General features: G+C 36.6%; 1 protein-coding gene across 1 annotated transcript in view; it reads left to right on the top strand.

The window, feature by feature from the left end:
* KCNH7 (potassium voltage-gated channel subfamily H member 7) overlaps positions 1-27254 on the top strand; it is a 471595-nt gene that overhangs the window by 338136 nt on the left and 106205 nt on the right. The window contains exon 6 of the mRNA XM_012440583.3: positions 3248-3462. Coding sequence (XP_012296006.1) covers positions 3248-3462 — 215 coding nt within the window. The remainder of the gene's footprint in view (positions 1-3247; positions 3463-27254) is intronic.

Genomic DNA, 27254 nt, shown 5'->3' on the forward strand with positions numbered 1-27254 from the left:
TAAAATGGTACAGCAGGAGGCTAGATGGACAGCGTAAACAAAACCACCATTGGAGTCAAGAACTATATTAGACTTATTTATACATGAATTTTTAAAAGAGGAAGTAACTAAAATTGAATTATGATTAATATACCAATACAAACTGAAGAGAAAATAATGAAGCATGGTATTCTCACAACTAGCTCTTGCTTTTAATAGTAGTGTTAAAATGATACCTTATGTGATATAATGCAATAGTAGTGAATTGCACAGAAGAAGGAAATCCCACTGGATGTCAGGACATATATTCATCCTCTAATACATAAAAAGGATCCTGTAAACGGTTTTGTTATGTAATGAGAAACAGAAGATGGAATGGAAAATGAAATGGCAATTAAGACATTATAGAGAAGTTTTGGCAGATCTCCAGGGAGTTTTGAGAATGAGATTGAAAACCAACAGGCAACCCAAAGACAAATAAATAATGTCAAGTGTATCTTTTTTAAGACATAGTTTTCTTTTCATTGTTCCATATCATTTTACATATATAGGAGGATATTTATATGAAATATTTTTGAAGGAACTTTTATTAGTCTGATTTTGGTAATTCTCTGCAAATTTAATAATATTTGGTTCCAACACTGATAAAGAAGACTCAAATCTCTTAGCTTACATATTTACAAATGACAGATCCAAACACAGATTGTAATCTAAACTCTGGAATTTTGTATTGGCCACTCAAATGCCCTAAGGAGTGTAGCTCAAAGTGGCATAATTTTCCAAAATGGTAAACAATTTCTGATAAAGTTCTAAATAAAACAATATATATTCTTACCTCTACATGGAAGTTGTAGCTCTAGAAATTTCAATTTATATTAACCTCATGTAAAAAGTACATTGTGATATTTATATGTGAAGTAGTTTGTTTTAAAGCTCAGTTTATGAATAAACAGGCTTTTCACCTACATTAATGCCCTTGAAACACATAAGGCAATTCTTTAAGGCAGGAGAATTGTGACACTGAAATTCTTTCATAATTGTGATGACTAAAAATGCCCCCACGAATCTCCCCCAGAGTGAAATACTACCACAGTTGAAATCACACGCTTATGTAAGTGCAGCCCATTCAGTGGAGTTTATTGGAACTGGTCACAAGGGCAATTAGAGTACACACACAGTGTCTTTCTATCAACCTCATAGAATCTGTGATGACATCGATGATCCATGATTTTAGCCCAAATTTTAAGCAACTCTGTGGACAATTTACTATGGAAATGCAGCATAGAGAAGGATGATGCAGAAAGAGAATGGAAAGATGAGCTTAAGGGTTTTGAATACAATTAACTATGTATTTGAGCTCTGTTACCTATACTCTCTTAATAGTATCCCTGTTAGTTAAATAACCTAAGGAGTGAAAATATGACATTAAAGTCAGTGAAAAGACAATATCTAAGAAACCTAAAATCCTAGCATAATTTACAAATTATAAATATTAAGATATAAAACCTCGAACTCAACTATAGAATGTTGCAGAAAGGGAAACACTATTCTGGTATGCATTACAATAAAATAAATTAGTGATGTGGGCTGGAGTCATCTAAAAAGACCTGAAGAATGGAGTTTGTGTCAGAGAACTATCTGAAGGCTAGATTAATTTGTCGCCACTATTAGCTTTTATTTCTATCTTTGTATAAATAGAAAAGAAAGTAAGGTTCTTTATGTAAATGAGAACATATGAGGTAATAAATGCCTGGAGAGCTCATAACATTTTTCTTCTAGATGGACTTGGTCATTATCATGGATAAGACTCAGGGATTCAACAGAAATGCAACTCAAGCAACATAGTATTTGTTAAATACATGAAAATTTCATAAGATTACTTTAAACTTTTATAATAAAAAAAGTGTGGACTTTAATAAACAAGTATAATGTGATGGTCCCCCATAGTGACTATAAACAAAATGATGGGCACTGCTTTTTTAATATTGTATCTGATCTGAGTTGATTGATTGTTGTCCAAAAGGCAAATTCTTTAAGTCTAATTTTAAAGCATTTATACCTTGCTTGATGCTTAAAACACGCTTCAATCCTGAAAATGGGTTTACTTCATTTTGAACAAAGAAAAAAATAACAGAAGGCAAAATATGCTGCCTAACAAGTTTTTTGATGCAGTTTGTATGTTTTAACCACTTCCTGGGGCACAAAAATAGGGAGCTCATGATTTTTATAAAATTCTCCCTGATGTTAATTTTTAAGAGCTAAATAACTCCATATGTAATATTGCTCATTACACAAGATACTTCTCAGAAAATTTCCTGATTATCCATAAGCAACAGACAACAGAGTCATCCCAAAGAAAGATATATAGGTAGTCAGTCTACTCCCTCAACAAGGAAACCAGGAATCCAACCACCTTGCCAAGTTATCTTTGTAGGAAAGGTTTCAAGAAGTGGCTAGGTACTATCAGCTCCAGACATGCCCTATTACCTAGCTGTGGTCACTTCTATTTTAAGTTATGTTTGCCAGAGCATTCTTCTTGTGTGGTTTTTATGGTATCTTTTATTTTTCTCAGAAAGTGGTCAAGTCTTAAATATAAGTGAAAGAAAAAGAAAGATCTAAAAATTCCACGTATGATCCTAGAATTTTTAATAGAGTACACACATGCACACAAAAATGGCCTTTCACCCTCCCCAGCTTTATCTGTAATTCCTTTATCTGGGTTTAACTCTTTTAGAAGCTCTATGGAGCATCTCATATAGGTAGTGGAAACATGAAGAACCTAGATAGCTTGTCACTCCTCAGTGACACAGAGAGGGGAGTAATACAGATTGGAGCAGGGTAAACAGCCCATTTGGGAAATTTCATGGGCAATGTGACTTTAACCATAGCTAAGTCCTTCCTCAAATAATCCTCAAATTACAAAATGAAATTTTTAAACAACTTTAAAGGTAGAATTTGACCAATAACAGAGAGTGTAGTTTTTTTTTTTTTATTCCAACCTTTAATGATACAAGCTAATTAACAGCTAGATCTGCCATTTACTCTCTGGGTGCACAACTAGAACCCAGTCTTATTCTCAGATACTCACATGCCACTCCATGTGGCCCAAGGTGACCCTAAGCCCCGTGTCCAGGTATAAGCTGGCTGCATTTAGCACACTCAAATCAGGATCATATTGGTCATGAATCATTAGCAGGGCATTCAGAACTGTGTCTTTCTTCTACATCTTCTTATATTACTCTTACAAATACTTTCCTTTTTTTTTTAGGACCCTTTAATCATATCAAGTCAAGCCTCCTGGGATCCACATCGGATTCAAACCTCAACAAATACAGCACCATTAACAAGATTCCACAGCTCACTCTGAATTTTTCAGATGTCAAGACTGAGAAAAAGAATTCATCTCCTCCTTCTTCAGATAAAACCATTATTGCACCCAAGGTTAAAGATCGAACACACAATGTGACAGAGAAAGTGACCCAGGTAGGACACAATTTTCTTATCAATTTCAACTATGTTACAGGTTGTTTTCTGCATCATAAAACATATTATTTTTCTTATAAATGACTACCAGTAGAGGTAAGACATTTATTTGTACTCCTATTTATCTTGAGATGTTGGGCAACTCTTTAATATAACAGATTAATAAAGCTATATACTATGATTTTGTCTATTACAAGACTACGCAAAACTGGGCTAACATGACATGGTTGCTCCTACGTTTGTAGAGGTGGTTAACCTGCTATTCATCATGTTTGGACACTTACCGTTTGGCTGCCAACTCTTGTATTATTATTGCATGGTTTTTTAATATAATGGATGTGTCCATTGAAGCTTAGGGGACTAATTAGGATTTTCTCTCAACTATGGTTTCCTTTTTGCACTTACTCTACTAAAAAGAGTCCGATCTAAGTCAGTTAACCTGGGGAAGAGAGCTGTCTGAGATGACGAAAAGTCAGTGAAACAATACATTTTATTGGAACAATACCTTACTGTTTTCAAATAAATACTGCAACTTGAACTAGTATAAAAAGCTATGCCTAGCAGGAGTACTGCTTCAGAGAGTAGATAGAAATGATTTCTATTTATTATACCAATATACCAACCTAAGCAGTACCTAGCTTTTGCTTACAGTACACTTACATTGCTGGGAATTCATGACTCTAAAATTAGTCAAGCAAGCAGTTCTTTTATGAACAATTTACTCAGTATATTTGCTTAGCAAATCTTTGCATAAACTCTCTACAATATAAAGCCAAGCTTGCCCTCATTCTCTATCCCAAGCATTGAAGTTTTTCCGTAATTGTAATCACTACAAACAACACTGTAGTACCGTTCCAGATAACCTCTTATGTGTGAGCTGAAACAGCGATGAAAAGACCATGAGCAAGTTATAAATAGACCTGTGCCGTCTATGTTTATTGAGATGAGAACTTACACATGCCATTCTTGAGAGCTTCTTTTCTATGTATTTTAATATTTATGTAGTAATGAGGCTTTCTATTCTCGGCATTTCACTTAACTTACATTTAGTAACAGTTTACTGTTATGCACATTGCATTAACATCCCTTTGCATTTTCCTTTCATCTGGTTTTACTTTAAAAGTTCTATTATTTATAGATTCCTACCATTATATGAATATATAGAAATCAAGAGACTTAAGAGAAGACAGAAGAAAAGTTGGAAATATTAGGGTCAGGGCCCTGAAAGTGCATAAGGGAATCAAATTCAAAGAGAAGCACAGCATGGCAGTGGGGACTGTGGCAAACTGTGGACTGCAGGCCTCATCTCAAGCAGACAGCTGATACACGGCTCTAGTTAATTGTGGTTAGGCAGAAATACTTGACCAATCAATGAATGTTTGCAAATCTTTCCATTTTAAAAGAGAAGCTGGAAATGCAGACTTTAAGATAAGTTCTTTATTTCTTAAAGTTGACAAACTAAAAAATGCTTTGAACTTTTTTAGGCCAAACAAAACACATCTTAAGGCCTGTGGGCAGCTATGTGTGATCTCAGCAAGTTTTAGATGTGCTTGGTCCACCACAGAGGCCACTCTATCCTGCCACGTTCAGCAGATGTGCCAGAAGAGCGTGATACACACATAGATCTGAGAAGCACCTGCTCTAGGGGCTTTCCCAGATAGTGGGACAGGAAACATATATGTAAATATCAATAATGAAATGCATGATAATAAAGAATATTAGGGAGAAAGTTATTATTCTATAAGGGAAGAATTTACAGGGAGGAAAAAGAGACAGGATTAAACACTTAAGCCAGATCTAGAATGTCATATCAAACTGCATAGTCAGTAAATTTCAAGAGCATAAATCAGAGTCAAACTGGATTGTGTTTTATTTCAGTCATTTATTGTAGGTCATTAATGCAAGCAGCATTTATTGTGTGACATTAAGGCAAATTTCAGGACTGGGAAAACTTATTTATCAGAGTCAATATAAGAATTAGATAGAAATGTGGGAAGTGTTCATCATACTACTAAGTACATAACAAGCAATGTCAGGTCATTATTATGTTTATTAATATTCTTGTATGATCCTCCTGCTCTCCTCACCATCTCTGAAGGATCTCTTTATCCCTACATCATGAGGGCCTAGTAGAACCCTGGCAGAATGGAGTTCATCAAATGTTTGCTGAATCAAAGAGTGCATAAATTGATGGAAGAGTGAGCCAAGGGAAGAGATAAGAATTCCGGGTAGAAAAAAACATAATAACAAAGTTATGAAGGCATTAAAGCCCATATGTCTTTTTAGAACAAGTGGTCTTCTGAGCCAGTGAGAGGGTAGTCTGGACAATTTACCTTCAAAATAATCCTTTTGTACCTTTTCACATAAATGTCTTGAGGGTCTGAGTAAAATGCAACAGCTTCCATCAGAAGCTTTGCATGCTTTCTGGTCTCATGCTTTATCTTTAAAAGCCCTCTGACTTTCACATTTAACTTTGTAACATAACAATGTTTTAACATTTAAAAATGTTTTAAAATATTGCTATAAACCTAATGTTTGCATCTCCATCAAAATTTACATGTTGAAACATAATCACCAGGGTGATGACATTTGGAGGCGGGACCTTTGAGAATAGGTCACGAGTATGGTGCTCTCACGAATGGGATTCGTGTGCTTATAAAAGAGGCCCCAGAGAGCTCTTTGGCCCTCTTCTGCACTGTGAGGTTACAATGAAAAGGTGAAGGTTATCTATGAACAAGGAAGCAGGCCCTCAACCAGGCACTAAATAGGCTGGCAACTTGATCTTGGACTTCACAGCCTCCAGAACTGTGGACAATACATTTCTCTTGTTTGAAAGCTACCAAGTTGATAAGTATTTTATTTTAGCAGCCCAAATGGACTAAGATGACTACTTACCACTGAGTGACCCTGAAGCCCACTAAAAAACTCCAGAGTTTTCCTAAAGCTTCTTATACTTCCCACAAATTGTGGCGTGTCCCCCTCCTACTTTCCAAAGTACCCCAATTGGAGAGGTATGATACAGGTGAAAGACTTTTTCAAAGTCTTTCTTGCTGGAAGATCATAATTTTGATCATATTTTATATAAGTTCACTTTTTTTTTACACTGTAAAAAATACAATGAATGGAAGGAAATTCTGGAGGCAGGTAAAACACTTAAGTTGCTATGGTCCTTGCTAGAAATAATAAGGGACTGAATAAAGGCTGTGACCACAAACTGGGAAAAAAGGCATCAATAGGAATGCTTTATCTTCTTTGTACGTGCCCCCTTTAGCTCTCAGTAACAAACCTTCCAATCATCCATATGTCAAACCAAACAATGTAGAGACCAAATATCAAGAACTTCCTCCTGCAGGCATAGCCTCTTGAAATTTTATTTAAGCACTTGAAAGCAGAGCTCTTCAATAACTCATTTTTAGGATTATATACTTTATTTTGTGTTTGTGAAATTTCCTAATTACAGCTACCTTTGATATTTCCATATTCACTACTTTTAACATCGGTTGTCCTCTAGTCACCAAAAACAACTTGTTAATAACTAAAACACTTTACCTGTCTTTTTTATTTCTTTTTTAGGCCTGCATGGAGATTCTCCTTGTCAGGAAATTTTCAACATATTTGCTGTAGGCAGACAGCAGTATTTTCTTAATCAAATGTTCTTGCTTATTTTATTCACATAATAGATTTGTATGGTAATTCTTTCTTTAAAAGAAGTCAAGATTTTGTTTGTAGATTATTCAACAATAAATTTAAACACTCTTCAGTGCACAAACAATAGAGCAGTCATCAAGAGAAAAAGGCATAGATGTTGTTCTGTCTCACCACTTGAATCTTATCTCTATTACATTAAATTAGATTTAGGCAATTAGTTATTGGCCTCCTCAGCTACAGTGACCTTCAACATAGGGACTATGTGATCATTCATTCATTCATTCATTTGTTGTTCATTTGAGTGTTTGTTTATTCATTCAAAAGCATTTATTGATATACATTATATATTATATTATATATACACTATATATTATATACAATATATTACATATTATGTGTATATATAATATATATGTATTATATATAATATATTACATATTATGTGTATATATAATATATATGTATTATATATAATATATTACATATGTGTATATAATATGCATATATTATGTGTATTATATATAATATATAATGTATATCAGTATGCATATTATATATGATACATAATGTATATCAATATATAATATATACACATACAGTGTCAGGTGCTGGGAATTCAGAGTTAAAAGGCAAATCTCTGCCTTTGAATCTTGAAGAAGACAGACAAGTACAGTACCTTGGCATTATCATGCAATGAAAAGTATTTTTCTATGGGTAAATACAGAGTGTGCAGACGGTGCTGAGAGAGGAAACTTTACCTGCATTGGGAGTTTGGGATGGATAGTGTTTGGAGAATATAAACTTTTAAGTGAGTTTTGGAGCTGAGAAGTTTCCAAGATAAGGAAAAAAAATCTGAAGTGAAACACATGTGGGGATCTCTATGTACCAAAGAATGAATGAAGCATGAGGTGTTTGTATGATTAGTGCCTAGTATAATTACATGACATACCGTAGCATTGTAAAAGATTCAGAAATAAACCACTGAGGGTATTCAGTTGAATGAGGCAAGAGTAAGTCTGCAGTCGAAAATCTCCAAAGCAAAATGCTTTCCTTCTGAAACCTTTTGTTAGGCAAGACTCAATTTCTTCCTGTTATTTGGGATCCGTAGACCTCTTTGACCTTATTAATCTTCTGGAATGCATCATGTCATATTTCATTATGCCATATTTCATCTGACCTTTATTTATTTGGAGAAAAGAGAATATAATTCTCAGAAGATGTGTGTGTGTGTGTTTTTCCTTCACTACAGTCCAGCCAGTACAGGCTGATGTGCAGTAGTGTACATCTCAGGGAGGCAAGCCCTTGGCTGGCCATTTCTACCAAATTCCAATGGAGTGGTGGAGAGTTAACAATGAATTGTAAGAAAAGTTGGGCGGAGAACAAAGGTAAGGTCTCCTTTTACCAAGAAATTGCACTTCTCAATAGAAGATCAAATTATTGGCTATATTTGCCCCGTTTTAATAAAAGTGAACCACAATTTTGCACTCTTCTATGATTTGTTATTCTTGAGGCTAGTTTAGTCTAGATGTTGTGCTAATTTTTAGGATTAAATGTATCATTTTGTTGTCATGTTCAGCTTTGACAAGTTTTGTATTAGACCACTCTTCCTGAATAAGAGTATCAGAATAGTTTATGAAGATGGGACTGTGGATTTCAAATCTTTATTGGCCAGCCATATGAGACTGTTTCGGTCAATACTGTAACAGAATGCAAGTAACAGAAATCCAACTCAAACCACTTTAAGCAAAAAAATGAAAAGAAAAGGGAAGTTTATTGGACCAAATTACTGAAAGGTACAGAGAAAGATCTCCCTTGGGGTGGGCTACATTCATTTTTGTGTAACTTGTGACAGTCTTTCCCTTTCTTCTGTGTTGATTGCACTCCTAATAGCAGAAAGTTCCTCATACTCTTCTGTCTCACCCAGTGCTCACAGTTAGTAATTTGGGGAGAAGGACCTTCTATCTTCCAGTGTCCATATTATTCCCAGAAAAAGACGACTCTCATTGACCACCTTGGGCCCTATGTTCATCCTTGTAGTGGAAGAAGTATAGCCCCTTGAGTGACAGTCACACCAGAAAAATGTAGTGGGAGAAACAAGCCTGTAAAGCAAGAGAATCAAACAACAGTGGCCCATTGCAGAGATGAAGATAGGAATTCAAACTAATAGCATTAACCACACACATACACACACCCTTCCTCTTCACATACACACACACACACACACAGTCCACATTGGGTGATGGATAGATTCTAGAAACAAAGAAATATAAAATCTAGTATAGATACTCAAGACATTATAAATGGAAAAACACTACATAACAGTATATAGCATTTACACATGCTAATTTAATAAATGCTACACAGCCATATTATGAAAGTAACAATAGTTTACATATGCTTTAAACTTAGTATTGGTCAAACTGTGACCACATAGTTCTATCAGTTGGCCTTTATTGCTACGAGGAATGTCTGGTGAATTCAGTGGTAACCCATTTTAAGATAATGAGAAAATAAGATGTGTGAAGGGACTTTAACAAGCCACAAGATTTTAATCTGCAGAACAGATGAGAAAAAATATACTATTAATCCACAAGTAGAATTATCCTATAGCTCTACTAAGGAAGGTACTTAAGAAAATTAGTTCAGATTTAATCACAAAATAGCTTAGGTCACAAAGAAATTTCTGAATATTAAAAAGGCCATATAATCTTTAAGTCTATGTAGAACTTTAGAGCTAAAATAGATTCCCAAGATTTAGGATTCATGTAAGTATATTATTGTCATGAAAGTAGAATTATGGTAACTTTAATAATTTCTGACATTGATTGAGTATTTAATATGTGCCAGGCTCAGTGGTAAATGGTTTAGTAGATTATCAATTTTAATCTATATGACAGTGCTATGAGATAGTGCTGTTATTATCATCTGCATTTCATAGAGGAGAAATTAGAGAGAGGAAGCAACTTGCTTGGGTCACATAGTAAATGATAGAAGTAGCCTTCAAACCAAGGTAATCTGATTCCAAAAGTGAAGTGCTCAGTCTCTAAAACATGTCCTCTTTATGATTCTGTTCTGTTTTTCCATTTGTCCCCTAAATCTTCTCAGGAGTTACTATGGCAGTTGGACATATTTGTAACATTTGACTGTGACACCCAATGTTCCAATCTGAATGGTTAGTAGTAACTAATCAGAGAAGTGAATTTACAAAAATAAGAAAGGAAAAGTGGCAGAGTTTCTCCAAAGCTCCTCAAACTCTTCAAAAAGCCTACAAAGCTATCATTGCCATGGAGGTTCATTTCCAGCACAGTCTCTTGTTTAAATTTATATCCCATCTACTTTACGTGGAGTTCAGATTAGAATAATGGGATGGGAATTTTTTTGGTCATATGCTGCTCGGTTACAGTAAAAGCAAAACTACTCTGATATTACTGACTTAAAGAAGAGCTGAAAGATTATGGCCTCTTACATATATTCAACTTTGTTCATTGTGAACAAGTTCATTATCTCTTCATTGTGATTCAGTTTCTCTCAATTTATGTTTATTTTTGATAGAAATCCAAAACAAGTATTTATGATTTAGTACTTTTTTAGGAATGTAGGCTGACTTGTAATCAAAAAATTTTAATGAAGAAATAATATTGATGTTTTCTTATTAGGTTATGTTTAAAATTATTTAGTATCTCAGGCTTAAGAGTACAAAGTTTCTCCCATTTAAATATTAACCAGGACTAACCCTGTTTAACTTCTGAGATCAGATGAGATTGCATGTACTCAGGGTGGTATGCCCATAGATGTTAGTACAAAATACTTTAACATGTTCTGTAGTTTCCTTCAAATTGGATAAATTTAGTCCTAAATTTCTTCAATAACAGGATTTGAAACGTCTTTCAGATACAACAAACTAAAAGTGGTTGTATATATAGCAATACTTTTCCATAATAATTTCATGGTTTAAAAATTACACTTAATTAAAAAGGCAAATTTTCAACAATTATTTGTATGAAGACTCACTGATTCTTCACTCTTGAAATTAATAAAAACAAAATTCACAATACTGATGCAGGGCTTTTTGCTCCTTAGCTCAGCTAGGACTGGATTCTTGTCTCATGACCAGGAAGAAGTAGGCACATGGATAGTCAAAGAACGAGTGGAGTAGAATTTATTAAGCAAAAGGAAAGCTCTTAGCAAAAAGAGGGGAGTTCTCAGTTTCCCCCATTTTCAGTTGAATACAAAGGCTTCTATATATCCAAGCTAATGCGGCTGGGTTCCCTATTTGTATAAGACATGAATTCCAGGTGGCTCCATGCTATCCAGTTAGTCCACTGCAGCCATGCTTAGGCAAGCCCCCTATGCAAGTTCCCTTAACTGCACAAAACGTCTGGTGTAAGCACTTGTAGGGCTGGTCAGAGGTTCTCTAGGGACTGTTTCCTTGCTGTCTGCCTAAAGAAAGCTGGCTAACTCCTTTCATTCCCTCCTTCAGGAGTGGAGACCCCAGTTGCTGTTGGGGAAAGTAGACAATGACCATTCTAAACTGCTTCCTGCTGACAGGGAGTTCTGTTTTTGGAAAAGTGACAGTTAGAGCTCCTCCTGAGGTCTGTTTAAGGGTCACTAGAAGAATGGCACATCCATGCGTGGTTTCATATGCATTGCCATTTGAAGTTCAATGGCGTTTTAGCGAGAAGAAACAATTTGGGTTATCAGAAGACACAAATCAAAACGAAACTCGGGAATAAGTACAGTTGAACAATTCGAAGACTGCCAACATGCCCAAATAACTGTGGCTATAGTTATCCCTGCTATGATTTGGGTATATGAGGCTTGGCTTTGGTTAGCTCTGTTGGTCTTATTTTCCCAAACAAAGAAACCTCCAGGTTATGGGCACCCTATTTATTTCTATCACTTGGCAGGATATGCAGGATAATTGCCCAGAATTAAAATAATGATCTAGATTTTTACATTACACAGCCGTTTTGTTTCTTCTGAGCTGCAGCTGGATATCGCTGGTTGGTTCACAGGAATAAGCAGGGTTAGTCTAAAACATAGGAAAAAACTTAAAAACAACTGATGAGATTAGAATGGAATCACAAGTGCATAAGTTTGGAAACATAACTTTTCTGTCTCCAGTCCTCATTTTTGTCAAAAATAAATCATGATAGGACTGAGTTCTTTGTAAAATAAACACCAGTCTTATACTTGGCTTGATTATCTGCATAAAGTGCAGCAAGAATAGTTATATTTCACATAGGCATTTGAATTGGCTTTGATAGAACTCTGTCCTACAAGGAATCTCAGATAAGACCTTTTAAAGCCTAGTCCAGCCATGGGTTTGTACTCTGAAACACCTATGAGTTGGGCAAATTCCTCTCTTCTTGAGGTCCTCAGAACATAGGGCTCCTGGGCCTGTTGGACAGTGACGTTCTTTACTCACCACAGGTTAGTAACCCTGTATGAGGACTGTGTAGACAAAGGATGATGCCAGTGTTCCTAAGGAGCTTTTATTGGTTCTGCAGGTCAAGCTTGATTTCTTAAAGGGAAGCACGCACATCCTTCCAATCAAAGCCTTGGTAAAACAACCAGTTTCTCCAATTGTGACCTATTGCAGAAAGAAAATGGATTCTTACTGCACTGATGCAAATAACTATATTGCCGTAAGTTAAAAATACTCACAAATGGTTTCCAAATTCTGGAGAAGCCAGGCAGAAAGAAACAAATATGCTCCAAATTTTGTTCACAGGAGCATACCTTACTCAATTATCAAAGGCTGTAAATAGTTCAAAATAAGTTTCCTTGATTCTGAAAACAAAACAAGGATCAGCAACATTTTAAGTAAAAAGTTAAAAGATTACTTCAGTTTTCTGTTAGTTCAGTCCATCCAGTTAACTCTTGTTCTGCTTGATATTCATGAGCATTTCAGCTCTTCCTGAGTCTCATATGTTTCCCTCTATTCCTATCTCACAGTCTCCAAAGATATCAGAAACTTGTGTAAGAGCTCCTGTCCAAGTCCTACAGCTGATTATAAACCATTTTTTACAAAGGATCAAAGCAAGACAACAATTGTCTATAAATGACAAAATATCCAGGATATAATCAAAAACATGATTGACAAAGAAATTTTGTTTTTTCTGTGGCTTACAAAAGCTTAACATAATAACCTTTATTATGATTGATAGCATATACTCACACATTAGAATTTTAGACATCCTCTACAATTTTGAAACATATGCTGATATTGTTCACTAAAATATAACCTAAAAAAGATTAAACATCAGTTTGGAAATCCCACATAACTAAACATGTCAAACAATACTGATTACCTCGCTTTTGGATGCTCCAGGGGCCCTCTCTAGCATCTAAAAGTTAGGGGTCAGGAAAGACAACCTTGAAACTGAAGTTTGATTTTGTGAAGCCTGCCAAACAGGGTAAAGGTTCAAAGCACTTGATATTATGAAATAGAATTCCTGATTACCCTAAGTTATTTATTTAGCCAAAATAATGACTAAAAATTTTTAAGAAAGGCAAAAACCTTTATTCTTTACTATTTATTATTCTTTACTATCATATGAAAATCTTGTTCAAGAAAGAGAATGCCAAATGCATTAGTCTACTATTAATATCAACCCCAAATTTTAAATAAAACCTTATAGATAATTCTATCTATAGAATTATGGGGTTAAGAGTATAGAATCTTAACCAGATTGACTATGAGGTAAGATTCTTGTAAACCTTTTATAACCCTCTACAAATCTTTGTTAAAGAACAGATCACTACCTTAAGAACACCTTGTTGTGCCTTTATTTCAATACACAATTTAGGGAAAAACTATATAATACCTTTTTGAAGTTAGTCAATATGTTCACACACAGAATTTCTTTTGAAAGATTATTTTTTATAAATCTTCCACCATTTGTTTAAACCTTCAGGTTTATCTTACCTATTTCAAAACAATCCTTTAACCCTAGGCAAAAATTTACATTCTCATGCTTTCTTATAATCTTTTACTAAAAATGCATTTTACTGTCCTTACACAAATTGCATATAAATCTATTTTCAGTAGTCTCAATTATGTGTTATGATGGCAACTGTTAGCAATTTTTAATTTTAGTGCAAAGCCTGGTAAGTTATTTTCATTATGTTCTAGGCACAGATAAGGTCTCTTTCCAGTATAGTTAGGGATGTGGTTAATTCTGTATGTCCATAAGCCTTACCAAATTGTAAAGCAGGCAAGTCAAGCAGTTCTCAAATGCCAAAGAAGCAGCTTATAACCTTAAAACATTTAGCAAACCTAGTATCTGACCTGTATAATTTAGACTACATATTTACATTTTGAAGACATTTGTATTTTACCAATAATACTTAAGACTTTTATTTTTTAAAGATTAAAGTCACATGAACCCAAGGCATTATAGGTTTTATTTTTCCTTCAAAATATATTTGATCTAAGCACTTATTTTTCTGTAAGCCGATTAATTGGAGTTCTTTTTTAATACAACCATCACACATCTAACACATATATGATCACATGGACAAAAGAAGATCCAACAGTTGTGAGATTTTTCATTTGCCTATCCCCTAATTAGATTATTGGCCTAAGGGTATAGCTCTCCAAGAAGCAGGGCTAAGAAAACATGTAGTTTCCATGGCCAAAAAAAACAGGCATAGGTGGAAGACAAAAACAAATTTTGAGAGAGATCAATTTACTTTTAATTCCTGGAGTTCCATGAGGAAAACAAAGATATTTTTCCCAAAATGGAGTCTATGGCACCTCCTCTGTTTTTCTTTAGGAGTCCCAGGCAATCAGAAGTTATCTTAGGGCCTCTGATGTGTGCATTGAGTGCCAAGACAAAATGACGAAAAGTAATTCGGTTGACTGAGGAAAAAAACCTTTTCCAAAAAAAAAAAAAACAAGATCCAAGAAGAGAAAAACATAGAGGCCTTTTAGATATACCTATAGCTTGGAAATCCATTTTTAATTAAACTGAGTGTACTTTAAGAAAATCCTTTTAAATTCCTTATTACCTGGCTTCAGCCATGCCATGAAACCAATATTTCTGGCTTTTGAGCTTTACCAAAAGTAACCTCACAGATGAAACCAACAAGCCTCAACTAAGGTTATGACTTAACCACAAGTGTTCAAAGTATTTTCAAAGAAGTGGTAAACAGGTTTTACAAAATCTAGAATCTTTATAGGTAGCTCAGGGAAAGGAAGATTTAAGAAAGGAAGCTAGAAGTTGTTCATGGAGGGGAAGAAAATCAGCAAATGGTAAAAGTCACAAACGTATTAACCAGAAAGTACTCATTCTCTAAGCCAGGATTGGTACCAGATGGCCAGTAAAACGGCAGAGACCAAAAGAGAGTACTCCCATGTGGTTACAAAGTCAAGCTCCCAAGGACATAAAACAAGATGGAGTTAGGTCTCATGTTTAAGTCTTTAATCCGTCTGGAGTTAATTTTAGTGTAAGGTGTCAGGAAGGGGTCCAGTTTCTGCTTTCTGCACATGGCTAGCCAGTTTTCCCAATACCATTTATTAAACACGGACTCCTTTCTCCATTGCTTATTTTTGTCAGGTCTGTCAAAGATCAAATGGTTGTAGATGTGTTGTGTTGCCTCCGAGGCCTCTGTTCTGTTCCATTGGTCTCTATCTCTGTTTTGGTACCAGTGCCGTGCTGTTTTGATTACTGTAGTCTTGTAGTATAGTTTGAAGTCTGGTAGTGTGATGCCTTCCACTTTGTTCTGTTTGCTTAGAATTGACTTGGCTATGCGGGCTCTCTTTTGGTTCTATATGAAGTTTAAGGTGGTTTGTTCTAATTCTGTGAAGAAGGTCATTGGTAGCTTAATGGGGAAAGCGTTTAATCTATAAATTACTTTGGGCAGTATGGCCATTTTCACGATATTGATTCTTCCTAACCATGAACATGGAATCTTTCTCCATCTGTTTGTGTCTTCTCTTATTTCGTTGAGCAGTGTCCTTTGTAGGGACATGGATGAACCTGGAAACCATCATTCTCAGTAAACTGACACAAGAACAGAAAATCAAACACTGCATGTTCTCACTCATAGGTGGGTGTTGAACGATGAGAACACATGAACACAGGGAGGGGAGCATCAAACACTGGGGTCCGTTGGGGGGAAATAGGGGAGGGACAGCCGGGGTTGAGGAGTTGGGGAGAGATAGCATGGGGAGAAATACCAGATATAGGTGATGGAGAGGAAGGCAGCAAATCACACTGCCATGTGTGTACCTATGCAACAATCTTGCATGTTCTTCACATGTACCTCAAAACCTAAAATGCAATAAAAAAAAAAAAAAAGATGGAGACCTGCAGCCAAGTTTGTTACTGACCAATTTGCTGGGCTGGCTTAAAAAGCGAGCTTATGGGGTCCTAGGCCCACGTTCCAGCCTAAGGTACCCCTCTTTATGACAGAACCATTCAGAAAGCTACAAAAAACACACCAGTTTGGCTACAGCTTAAGACAAGATTCACAAATCCTTTTTTCCAGTAATCAAAGCTTTACAGAGTATATAAGCAGTGATTTTATCATTCATTCAAATGGTTTGCAAAGAGAGAATGAGGCCAAAAGTCTGACTGGGGAGGATTTCTACCCTTTATGGGGCATGTCAGGCTTCTGAGTTCCCTTCCCTTAAGCTCAATTTAAGCTAAGCAGTTTAAGGTTTGGGGAAATTAACTTTTCCCAGTTTGGCAATACACTAAGGGAAATGTCCTATGGTACAGGACACAATTACCCATCTGTAAAGAGAGGACAGAGGAGGAAAAGGGAAAAAGAAGGCTTTTTTTCACCAAAGAAATCCCAGTGATTGAGGAGGCATTTGAGAGCAATACAGTCTGAAAATGAACGGTTACCCTTTTAGAAAGAGGGTACAAGGTGTCCCTAGTTCCTTTCTCTTCCTAGCAAATGTCTGGGGTACATGAGGGAGAGAAAGAATGGTGTCCCATTCTTTCTTTTGTCCTTATATCCCTGAGTCCTGGCAACCTCAGCAGGGTGCCACCCATGGATGCCAATGCAGCTTTTCACCCATGTTAACAGGGAGGCCTAGTGGGTGGGAATTATCTACATTTACCCACATGCAGACTCCTTTCTGCTGTTGGTAACCTTTGAGTTCCCTAGACCTTGTCTAGGGTCATGCTAGAATGTAAGCATGACCCCTATCCATGAAATGGGAGGGGGGCTAATTGCAGGAATTAGTCATGCTAAGATGAAGCCATGGAGCTGGGTCCCCCTCAAAAAAGGGAGAGGAAAGAGAGTCTCGTGAATTGGGGTCCTGGCCTAGTAAAATGCCTTTCAAAGGAAAACAAAACAAAACAAATCTCTTGCATAGTAAAGCTCTCTGTATCCACAGGGCTGTGTTAACTCCTGACACCCTGGGAAAAAGAAAAGTGAACCACTTAAGTGCAGGGTGGGGACGATGCCTGGGGGGAGAACCTTTAGCTCTATGCAAATGTGTTCCTCCACCAGGGAGAGAAACTCTTAATCATTGTACCCTCTGTTTAGCCAAAGGAGGAAAGGCTCCACAGTTGCATGGTGGGAGGGAATGGTGACTGGGAAACACTGACCCCAGCAGGCCGCATGAAGGCCTTGGCCTCCCGAGATTGCTGTGGTACCCTGGCAGCAGCTGTAGCCAATTCCTGCCCTGTGTGGCCATTGTATGCAGCATGTGCATGTGGAAGACATGGCCATGCACCCCAGCTGGCAGGGGCGGGGGAGAGTTGGGAGCACATACCTGTGGCCTTTGGGGTGGGGCTGGGGACCTCTAAGAACAGATGGAAATCACATTGTCCTGAATTGTATATTTGATGGCTTGCCCAAATGCTCATTCTACCTAGGAATATTTCTGCAGTTTGCAGCAACACCCTTAACATTATTTAAAAAGAGATCGGTGCCATGACAATACCAAAAAAAAGAAGGAAAATGCCATAGAAAAGACTGGATTGGAAGGAGGCCAACATTCCCAAGCCCTGAGAGTGATGGGCAGGGGTGCTGTTGGGGTCCTATCCAGCATCCTGTCCTCTGTAGCTGCACCATTCATCCTTAATTGGCTCAAAAGAGGTTTGGTCCTGCATCAGCCTTCAGAAAAAGTCTGAGGACGAGAAGTCTTGGAAGTGAAAGTGAAAGATTTTGGGTCTCATTCACTCACCCTCCAGGTATCCTGGGTGAGACCCCAAAATGACACAGGATTTTTTGCTCCTTAGCTCAACTAGGTCTGGCTTCTTGTCTTACAACCAGGAAGAAGTAGGCATGTGGACACTTGAAGAATGAGTGGAGTAGAATAAGTGAAAGGAAAGTTCTGAGCAAAGAGAGAGGTCCTAAAAGTAGGTTCCTGGTTGCCCTCCTTTTTATTTGACTACAAGGGCTATATATCTAAGCCGATGGGACTGGGTTCCCTATTTGCATAAGGCGCTAATTCCCAGTAGCTCCACCTCATGCCCCCCACCCCGCTGCCCCCATGCACATGTGGCCACTTAAGTCTTCTGCGGGCATGTTTAGGCAAGCCTCCTGTGCAAATTCCCTTATTTCACAAAACATCTGGTGTAAGAACTTGTGAGGCAGGTTGGAGGTTCTCCAGGGATCCTTCCCTTACTGTCTGCCTAAAGCAAGCTGGCTAACTTCTTTCCATACCTCTAGAGTATGATTAACGTGTTCTCCTAAACTACATTTTGTATCTAAACCAATATATATCGTGTAAACCTCAATAAAACTGTACTGAATTCATCTTGAATTACCAGAAATAGTGGTAATCACAAAATTCCAAATTAAATTTGGGATGTAATGCAGGCGTACAAAATTGCCTCTGAACAATTCCGATTTAATATAACATTAATTTTGCTTCCATTACCTTGTTGTTATTTATACAATACCAGCAAGCTTGGTTCAGCAAACCAGAAATTCCCATCCAATGTTTTTCCCATATTCTGAGTTTAGTATATAAAATACATTTAAATATGTAAACTGAAATGCCAACAATATATCTGGAAGCTGAAAGAATTGTCATTAGTATAATTATGGATTCAGTATTTTTCAGTGTCTGGTAAATACAAGTCAAATATTATATATTAAGGCTGATACAAAAAATGTAAGTTAAGATCATTGTCTTCTAGGGCTTTTTCGAGCTTTGAGATCTTGGATTATGTTTTCTAGTCTTCTCTGGTCAAATAAACATATTTTATTATCTAGTCCAAGCTTGTCCAGCCCTCAGCCCATGGGCTGCATATGGGTCAGGATGGCTTTGAATGTGACCCAGAACAAATTTGTAAACTTTCTTAGAATATTATAAGATTTTTTATATTTTTTTTAGCTTATCAGCTACTTTTAGTCTTAGTGTATTTAATGTGTGGCCCAAGACAATTCTTCTTCTTCCAGTGTGGCCCAGAGAAGCCAAAAGATTGGATGCCCCTGATTCTGGCCAATGATGAGGAAAAAATAAAAACATTTTATGAGTTATTGACTATTGCATGCATGTTGTATGCTATGTACATAATAAATATAAAATAAGAGTGTTTCTTGAAAAGTGTGGAATTTTTAAGTAAGCAACAAATTAATTTTCTATTTTTACTAAATGCTATATGCACATCAACACCATCACATAATGACATATATTCTAAATTAAAATTTTATTTCAGTTTAAAATACCTAATTAGCTAGGTAATTAATAAGTGTGTAAAATCACACTTTTCTATATTGTAGATGATGAAGGAATAACATTTATATGAAATCCTGGTACCCAGCTGACTAAACACCATAGCTTGGAGGCAAAGTATTTATGTATAATTGCTGTTAAAAAGCACCTATTGGATTTTACATGTTCGTCATGTCAGGTGATTTGTCAGAGCCCCGGCACTGGGAAGTGGTCTACTCATGGGCTGGTAAAAAGAATTTACCGGCAATAGTACAGGTTTGAAAAAAGGAAAGTTTATTAGAAAGGAAGAACGCTGTAAAACGATGCAGGGGGGTGCCTCAGTGAGAAGACTGAGCATAGATTTTTCCTTAGGGATATTTATGGACCTTACGGTAGGAGTATAGGATTGTAAAATGATTTTTAGCATGGCATTCCAGAGAGGTATAGAAACTTTTGTTACTTATAAGATTTTCGGAGGGAAAGAAATCTGGAACCAGATTCCTGCTTTAGATCATAGGAAAATCTAATTACTTCTAATTTCCCCCAGATAAGGAGTTTTGCCTCTGGATGGCCTGTCTGATGGTTGCCAGGTGGTCTTTGCTCCCTTCTAAATTCCTCAGATAAGGAGTTTTGTCTCTGGGGCCTGTTCCATGATCATCACCAGGTGGTTTTTGCTCTTCTTCTTTTTTTTTTTTTTTTTTTGAGACCGAGTTTTGCTCTTGTTACCCAGGCTGGAGTGCAATGGCGCAATCTCGGCTCACCGCAACCTCTGCCTCCTGGGTTCAGGCAATTCTCCTGCCTCAGCCTCCTGAGTAGCTGGGATTACAGGCACGCGCCACCATGTCCAGCTAATTTTTTGTATTTTTAGTAGAGATGGGGTTTCACCATGTTGACCAGGATGGTCTCGATCTCTTGACCTCGTGATCCACCCACCTCGGCCTCCCAAAGTGCTGGGATTACAGGCGTGAGGCACCGCACCCGGCTGGTTTTTGCTCTTCTTACATCACACATTCTAAAGCTAGGGGAAGAAAAAATATCATCTCCTTTAAAAGTTCTGTTGGTCACATAATCAGGTTGAAAGCAGCTGCATGAAGTAAAGAAGTAAATACAAATGCTCAAAAGAGGTAAAATTTAGTTTAGCTTCTAATACATGGTAATAGCCTGGTTGCTTCGGCAACTGATACCTTGCAAAGATTGTTGATATCTGTTTCCAAGATGGTTCAGGTCTTTCTTCACCAGCTGTTGTGAGCCTTGAGATAAAAGTCAGAACCAGAAACAGAAAAGAAGCACAGGGAGAGAGTTTCTCTGCTCCTTTGTCCTTCTGGCCTGGGGGTTGGGACAATCACATAGTTCAAGGGGGTTGCCTAATGAGAGTGAGTTAAAGCAGTAAATATTCCACGTATCACAGAGCAAGAATTAGGCAAAGGACATTTATCACAGAAAAATTCCATAGCAGACGTGGCATTTTGACACATCCAAGCAGCCCAAGGCCTTGTAAGCTTCATTGATTACAGCTATTCCCTGAGTTAGAAAGTGAATTCTAACATGGGATCTTATTTAGAAAGAAATCTCATATAAAAAGGTAAAATAGGCCGGGCACAGTGGCTCATGCCTGTAATCCCAGCACTTTGGGAGGCTGAGGCAGGCAGATTACAAGGTCAGGAGTTCGAGACCAGCCTGGCCAACATGGAGAAACCCTGTCTCTACTAAAAATACAAAAAATTAGCTGGGCATGATGGCAGGCACCTGTAATCCCAGCTTCTTGGGAGGCTGAGACAGGAGATTCGCTGGAACCCAGGAGGCGGAAGTTGCAGTAAACTGAGACCTAGCCATAGCATTCCAGCCTGGGCAACAGAGCAAGACTCTGTCTTAAAATACAATACAATACAAACAATACAATACAATAAAAGGTAAAATAATGTAAAAGTTCTCATTGATTATCTGGGTGGTGAGATTGTGGGTAATACATTTTCCCCCTCTAGCCCTATTTCTCTATATGTTGCAGATCTCATTTGTAATGGAAAAATATGTAGTTAGATAATAAACCCTCTAAAACTCAATTGTTTCTAAAGAGTTCATTAAAAAGCAGTTCATCTTCACAGGATTTTAAAATTTAAAGGAACCTTAGATATCGTCTTCCCCAGGGTTTCTCAAAATGTCCTGATCAATGGAATCATTTGGAACATACTCTCCCCTCTTCATCACAGATGAAATGAAACTCCATTTCATCTGTAACCTCTTCTGCCACTTTATTAAGATTAGGCAAACTTGGGAAGTGTAAACAGCCCAATCTTTTCATTCTGTAGTTGAAGAAGCCCAAAAGATAATCCAGCAGAGACTTGGACTGTATATTTCTTTAATTGTTATTGCAAGTTGTATCTCTTTCTGTAGATTTCTTAATTATTACTAGTTCAGGTGTATATTTTTGTAATATTTTAATCATAAGATTTGAGTTAAAAATGAAGACATTAATTCATATTGTCATGGTCGTACTGGAGAAACAAGCTTACTTTCATTAGGTAGCTACTGTGACGAGAGGGCAGCTACTGTCATATTGAATGATTGTTAAAGTTCTCTAAGAAACAGCCTCCCTTTAAGAGAACTTACCTAGGCCAGAGTGCTCTAAACTATCTTCCTTGCAGAATACTGGTCTCCCAAGGATGTCCCAGAAGAAACATTTTCTTAGGTTCAAACAGTACCCTCTCCAGAAATTAATGTGGAAAATGAGCATGTTTAAGGTTATACAAATTCTTGAATTAAATAATTGTTTTATAAAACATGGATTTGCCAATATTTCTCAAACCTTTTTTATGACAGAACCCGGTTTTAATTATCTGTTTGTTTGTTGATATTAAAAACCCACTGATATCCTGAGGAATTAATATGGGTTTTTTTTTTAGGATATACATTTTCATAGGTAACTGGGCTATATATCCAACTCAAACATGAATATGTTAGAAATTTTAAAACTCTTTAAAAGGAAAGTTTGAGACAGGCATAGGGTAAAAGTGACTGAATTAGGAATAAGTGCATAATAGGAATACATTTTTTTCTTCCTGTTTTAATGAAGCCCACAAAGGTTTCTTTTTCAACCATATCCCAAATATAGAACTTAGCTTAGAGGAAATAAAGGAATACCACCTATATTTCTTTTTCTACTTTAAATATACCCATTCCAAGTCCACCTGTGTTTTGAAGCCTATCTTTTAAAAATCATTTAGCTAGAAAGGGAAGAATGTGGGCTGCAGAGTAATGGAGAAAAGAATTAAGAATCCAAATCTCCCTGCTGGGAGGGACTGTAGTTGAAGCTGATCCCCTACCACATTTATCAGCCAAAGAATTGAAAATGGAGAGCCTTCTTTTTCGGCCCCCTCATCCCAATGAGCTGAGGTTATTGGTAGTAAGGATGTCACTTTAATGGCCCGGGCAGAGGTGAAGTGGCCTATGGTGTGAGGAGAACCAGGATATAACCATGATCTTTTCCATACTTTCTTGATTTCTCTTTTTTCTGTTGCTCTTCCAATTCGTTTCTGATGCAGCAGGAAAAATATCACAAAATGGTCTGCGGCCAGGTCTAGTTCCTGCTTCCTATTGACCCTTGTCACATTTGAAGTGAAGGGTCAAGCTGACAAATTTCTATGCCATCGTCAGGAACACAGTCTTAATTTTCAGGTCAAGGAAATAAAATTCAGTGAAATCGAGTGAAAAAGTTGAGTTAAAAGGAAAAAATAAAAGATGTAATAGAGAAAAATATGCTCTATACTGCTCTTTCTTGGTTGACTGGCAGCTGTCAGTTCAGCAGTACAATCCTGTTTCGGGGTGATAAGCTGTCATTTGTAAATTATGCCCATAGCTATATACATTATTCATGGATTTGTATTGGAAAATAATGATTTCGGGTCCTTAAATTTTCCTACCTGCAGGCACCTGAATTACTACTAAAATTGATTGCTTGTATTAGTTCTCATACATTCTCTCTCTCACTCAGATTCTACCAACTCGCTTTGTGTTTTTAATTAAAAGATTTCTCTTTCCTTCCTATATTTCCTTCTATAGAAATGAAGAGTTTCTAATGTGCAGAGTTTTCTTTAATTTTAACAAATGGACACTGCAAGTATGAGAGTTCAATATAAAGTTACCTGAAGCAAAAGTATTGTCTAAATAACAAGTATTACTTCTTTTCACTTTATACAACCTATTACTTGAAAGCAAGTAAGAACTAAGGCATAAACCTAATGAGTATTAAAAAGAGAAAGATTATTATCAGATTTTTATATTTAGATACCAATTATGAATTAAACCCCTCAGCTTAGACTTCTGATTAGTCATTTTAAGATTTTGAATATGTTTTTTATATAGATTCCCCCAAATTTGTTTGCATTTTGAAAGCAAACTGCTATAGATCACTAAGGTATAGAGGGAAAAAAATTGGCCTGAAAGAAAGTTGAAGGAATCTCACCTTTGAGGTAATTTTGTTCCATTCTGAATCTTCAAACTTTTTTTGAAATCAGAGAAAACAACAGAGACACAGATTTCTTTGTTTCTTTTTTCTTTTCATGTGTCTTAATCTGTTTCGTGTTGCTCTAAAGGAATACCTGAGGCTGGGTAATTTATTTTTTAAAAATTTATTGGCTCATGATTCTGGATGGCTGGAAAGTTCAAGACTGGGCATCTGCATCTGGTGAGGGCCTCAGGATGCTTCCGCTCATGATGGAAGGTGAAGAGAAGCCAGCATGCACAGAGATCACAAGGCAAGAGAGGAAGCAAGAGAGACACAGGGAGGTGTCATGCTCTTTTTAACAACCAGCTCTCAGGTAACGAATAGAACAAGAATTCACTCGTTACCATGAGGTTGGCACTAAGTCATTCATGAGAGATCTGCCACCACGACCCAAACACCTCCCATTAGGTCCCACCTTCAACACTGGGGATCAAATTTCAACATGAGTTTAGGGGGACAAATATCCAAACTATAGCACAGTGTAATTATCTTCTGTACAACTACTAAAAATGAATTGCTGCACACTGTATGAATAAGGATGTATCCTGACAGTTGCAGTCTCTCTAGTTTCTTTACCACATTATTAATGTAGCAACTTTGGAGGAAAACTTCCTTAAAAACATATGAAACTATCTTAAAGCAATTGTTTGAATAGTTTTGAAATTTATGCTCCTTAGCATACAGGATGCTAAAAAGGAGAATGGGCCCCTAGGAGACAAGAGCATTGAGACCTGTACACTTACCCAGATTCAGCAGAACCTGCTTCATTCTACGTGGCTTTATATATTGGCTTTCTCTTAAGATGTGTGTGTGTGTGTGTGTGTGTGTGTGTGTGTGTGTGTGTGTTGAAAGACTCGACTTGTTTAAGGTCAGGCACTCTCAATAAATTTGGTCTAGTTCTGCTATTTATTCTGAGCTTCCCAATATCAAAACTTTAGATATTTTCACTGAATCTAATCATCCAAGTTCTTATTTTTATAGTGATTTTGAATTAAATGAACTTTCCAGAGTCCTACAAATAGTAAACTGCACACCCAAGACTAGAACCCTAATTTCTAAACTCTGAGTCAGATGCTCTTTTCACTCGACACTTCCATTTGAATGCAAGGTCTTTTTAATACCCATATTCTCTGTTTTTCACCTGAGGTGGCTGAATGCCAGAATTTCAACAGCTTCATAGCCTGACTCCTTCTAGTCTCAATCCTCTTCTCAACAAGATAAATGCTTCAAGAAATACAGGATTGTTACTTGAAATGAGTTTTCATAACTAGTTAAAACCAAGTAGTTGAACAAGATATTTTTGGAAGATGAAAATTCTATTACCCGCCTCAAGAAAATTAACTTCATAGCAAAGCAAATAGTTTTATAACACAGTAATGAAAATTTAGAAGGTTATTACTCATTTGTTCTGAAAATATCCCCAGCGAAAAAGAATCTGATGCTACTTTTGTGCCAACAGGTTCAAATATAGAATTTATATTAATTGTCAAGAAGAAACACAATATTCAAGACTATAAAAAAAAACAAAGAATACAGTGGACTTCTGTTCCTTAGGAAATTATTTCTATCACTGAAAATTAGGATTTCTAAATGTTGCCAATAATGGTAATTCCACATTGCAGAATCCCTCTAGCATTCTATGTGAAATTGAAATCTGTTTCAAAAGACCATGTAGCAAAGTATGGAAATACATGCCCCATAGATGGAGAAAATAGCCTGAAACTTGATTTCGTTGGTATAGCCCCTTATTAACCCACTTCATTCTATGTGATCCGAAGGGGTTACAATGACAAATATTAAAATAATTGGTCTAAATTAAGATTTTAAAAATATTTCCTATGTATTATTTTAATATATGCACCTCTGTTTCCTGACCATATGTAATATTAAATTATCTATTTGGAAATTTATGAAATTAAAAAATGAAGTTTTAGAATATGTTAAAATCAGGAATATACCTCGCTGTTTATCCTGCATTCCACTTTTATTTCTTTAGCTTCTGAGGAGTTAATTCCTTATTAATAGGGGTCCTTCTTCATTTCCATTCTCCTTCTTGAGAATAAATCCAGAATGTAATTACTGGTGCATGATAGTTCCAAGAATTTTCAGTTAAACCAGGCAAAAAATAGCTTGCTAGTAGCTACCGTAAAATTATACTCAGTTAACAGTTGCCATTCAATTTATGTTCCAGAAAATATTAAGAATACACTTTCAGTTTTATATGAAACTTTTATTTTTGGTGTAGCTATCCAGAAAAAGATGGAAAGATTTTGATCACTCTATGAAGATTTGAAGAACCTACTTCTGCAACATTTTCAGTTTCCCAAGGTTCTATAGCTGTAGGAAGCAGCAGACACGAATAATATCATTCTCTCCTCTTGCTTTGACTTAATGCTTAACCTGAGTGACTTGACACACACCTTGATTCTGGTTCGACCAGTAAACTGAATATAACTTTTCAGAAGTACTGGCATTGTTTGCAACAGTTATTCCCAAGTCTTAGAGCGAAAACTGTTATATTGTAATAGGTTAATTCTTTTATTGCACTGTGACCCACATGAAATTGCTTTAATTCCAAAGGATACTTTGGAATCAACTGTTTATCTTCCTGGAAAACAAGCGCACACACACACACACATACACACACACAGAGCAGAAGACATTTGGGTATCTCCTCCTCCCCTCCAGGTGCTCTTTCACTACTTTCACTACTTTCACTGCTTGTGCTTTCCCTCTTCCCTATCACTGTATTCTCACTCCCCATCAGCACAGCACATCTGTTCTGGTCAGTCTTTTTTAAACTCCCCTTGTCCTACTCATGACAAGCCTTGGAAATTTGCTTGCAGCAATTCCTAGACTAGACATATAGCCATACTCGTCTCTAAATATCAAAGCCTTCTCATTTCTGAGATCCAAATCATCTCCAAGTAAATTTAATAGCTTCCCAGCTTGCACTGATCTATTCCATCCTTAAACTCGAAAGACTCTTAGTCTATTTTTACACAACTAAAC

This window comes from Aotus nancymaae, unplaced genomic scaffold (assembly GCF_030222135.1).
Source record: "Aotus nancymaae isolate 86718 unplaced genomic scaffold, 86718_ANA_hifiasm-v0.15.2.pri h1tg000029l, whole genome shotgun sequence".
In the NCBI taxonomy this organism is placed as follows: Eukaryota; Metazoa; Chordata; class Mammalia; order Primates; family Aotidae; genus Aotus; species Aotus nancymaae.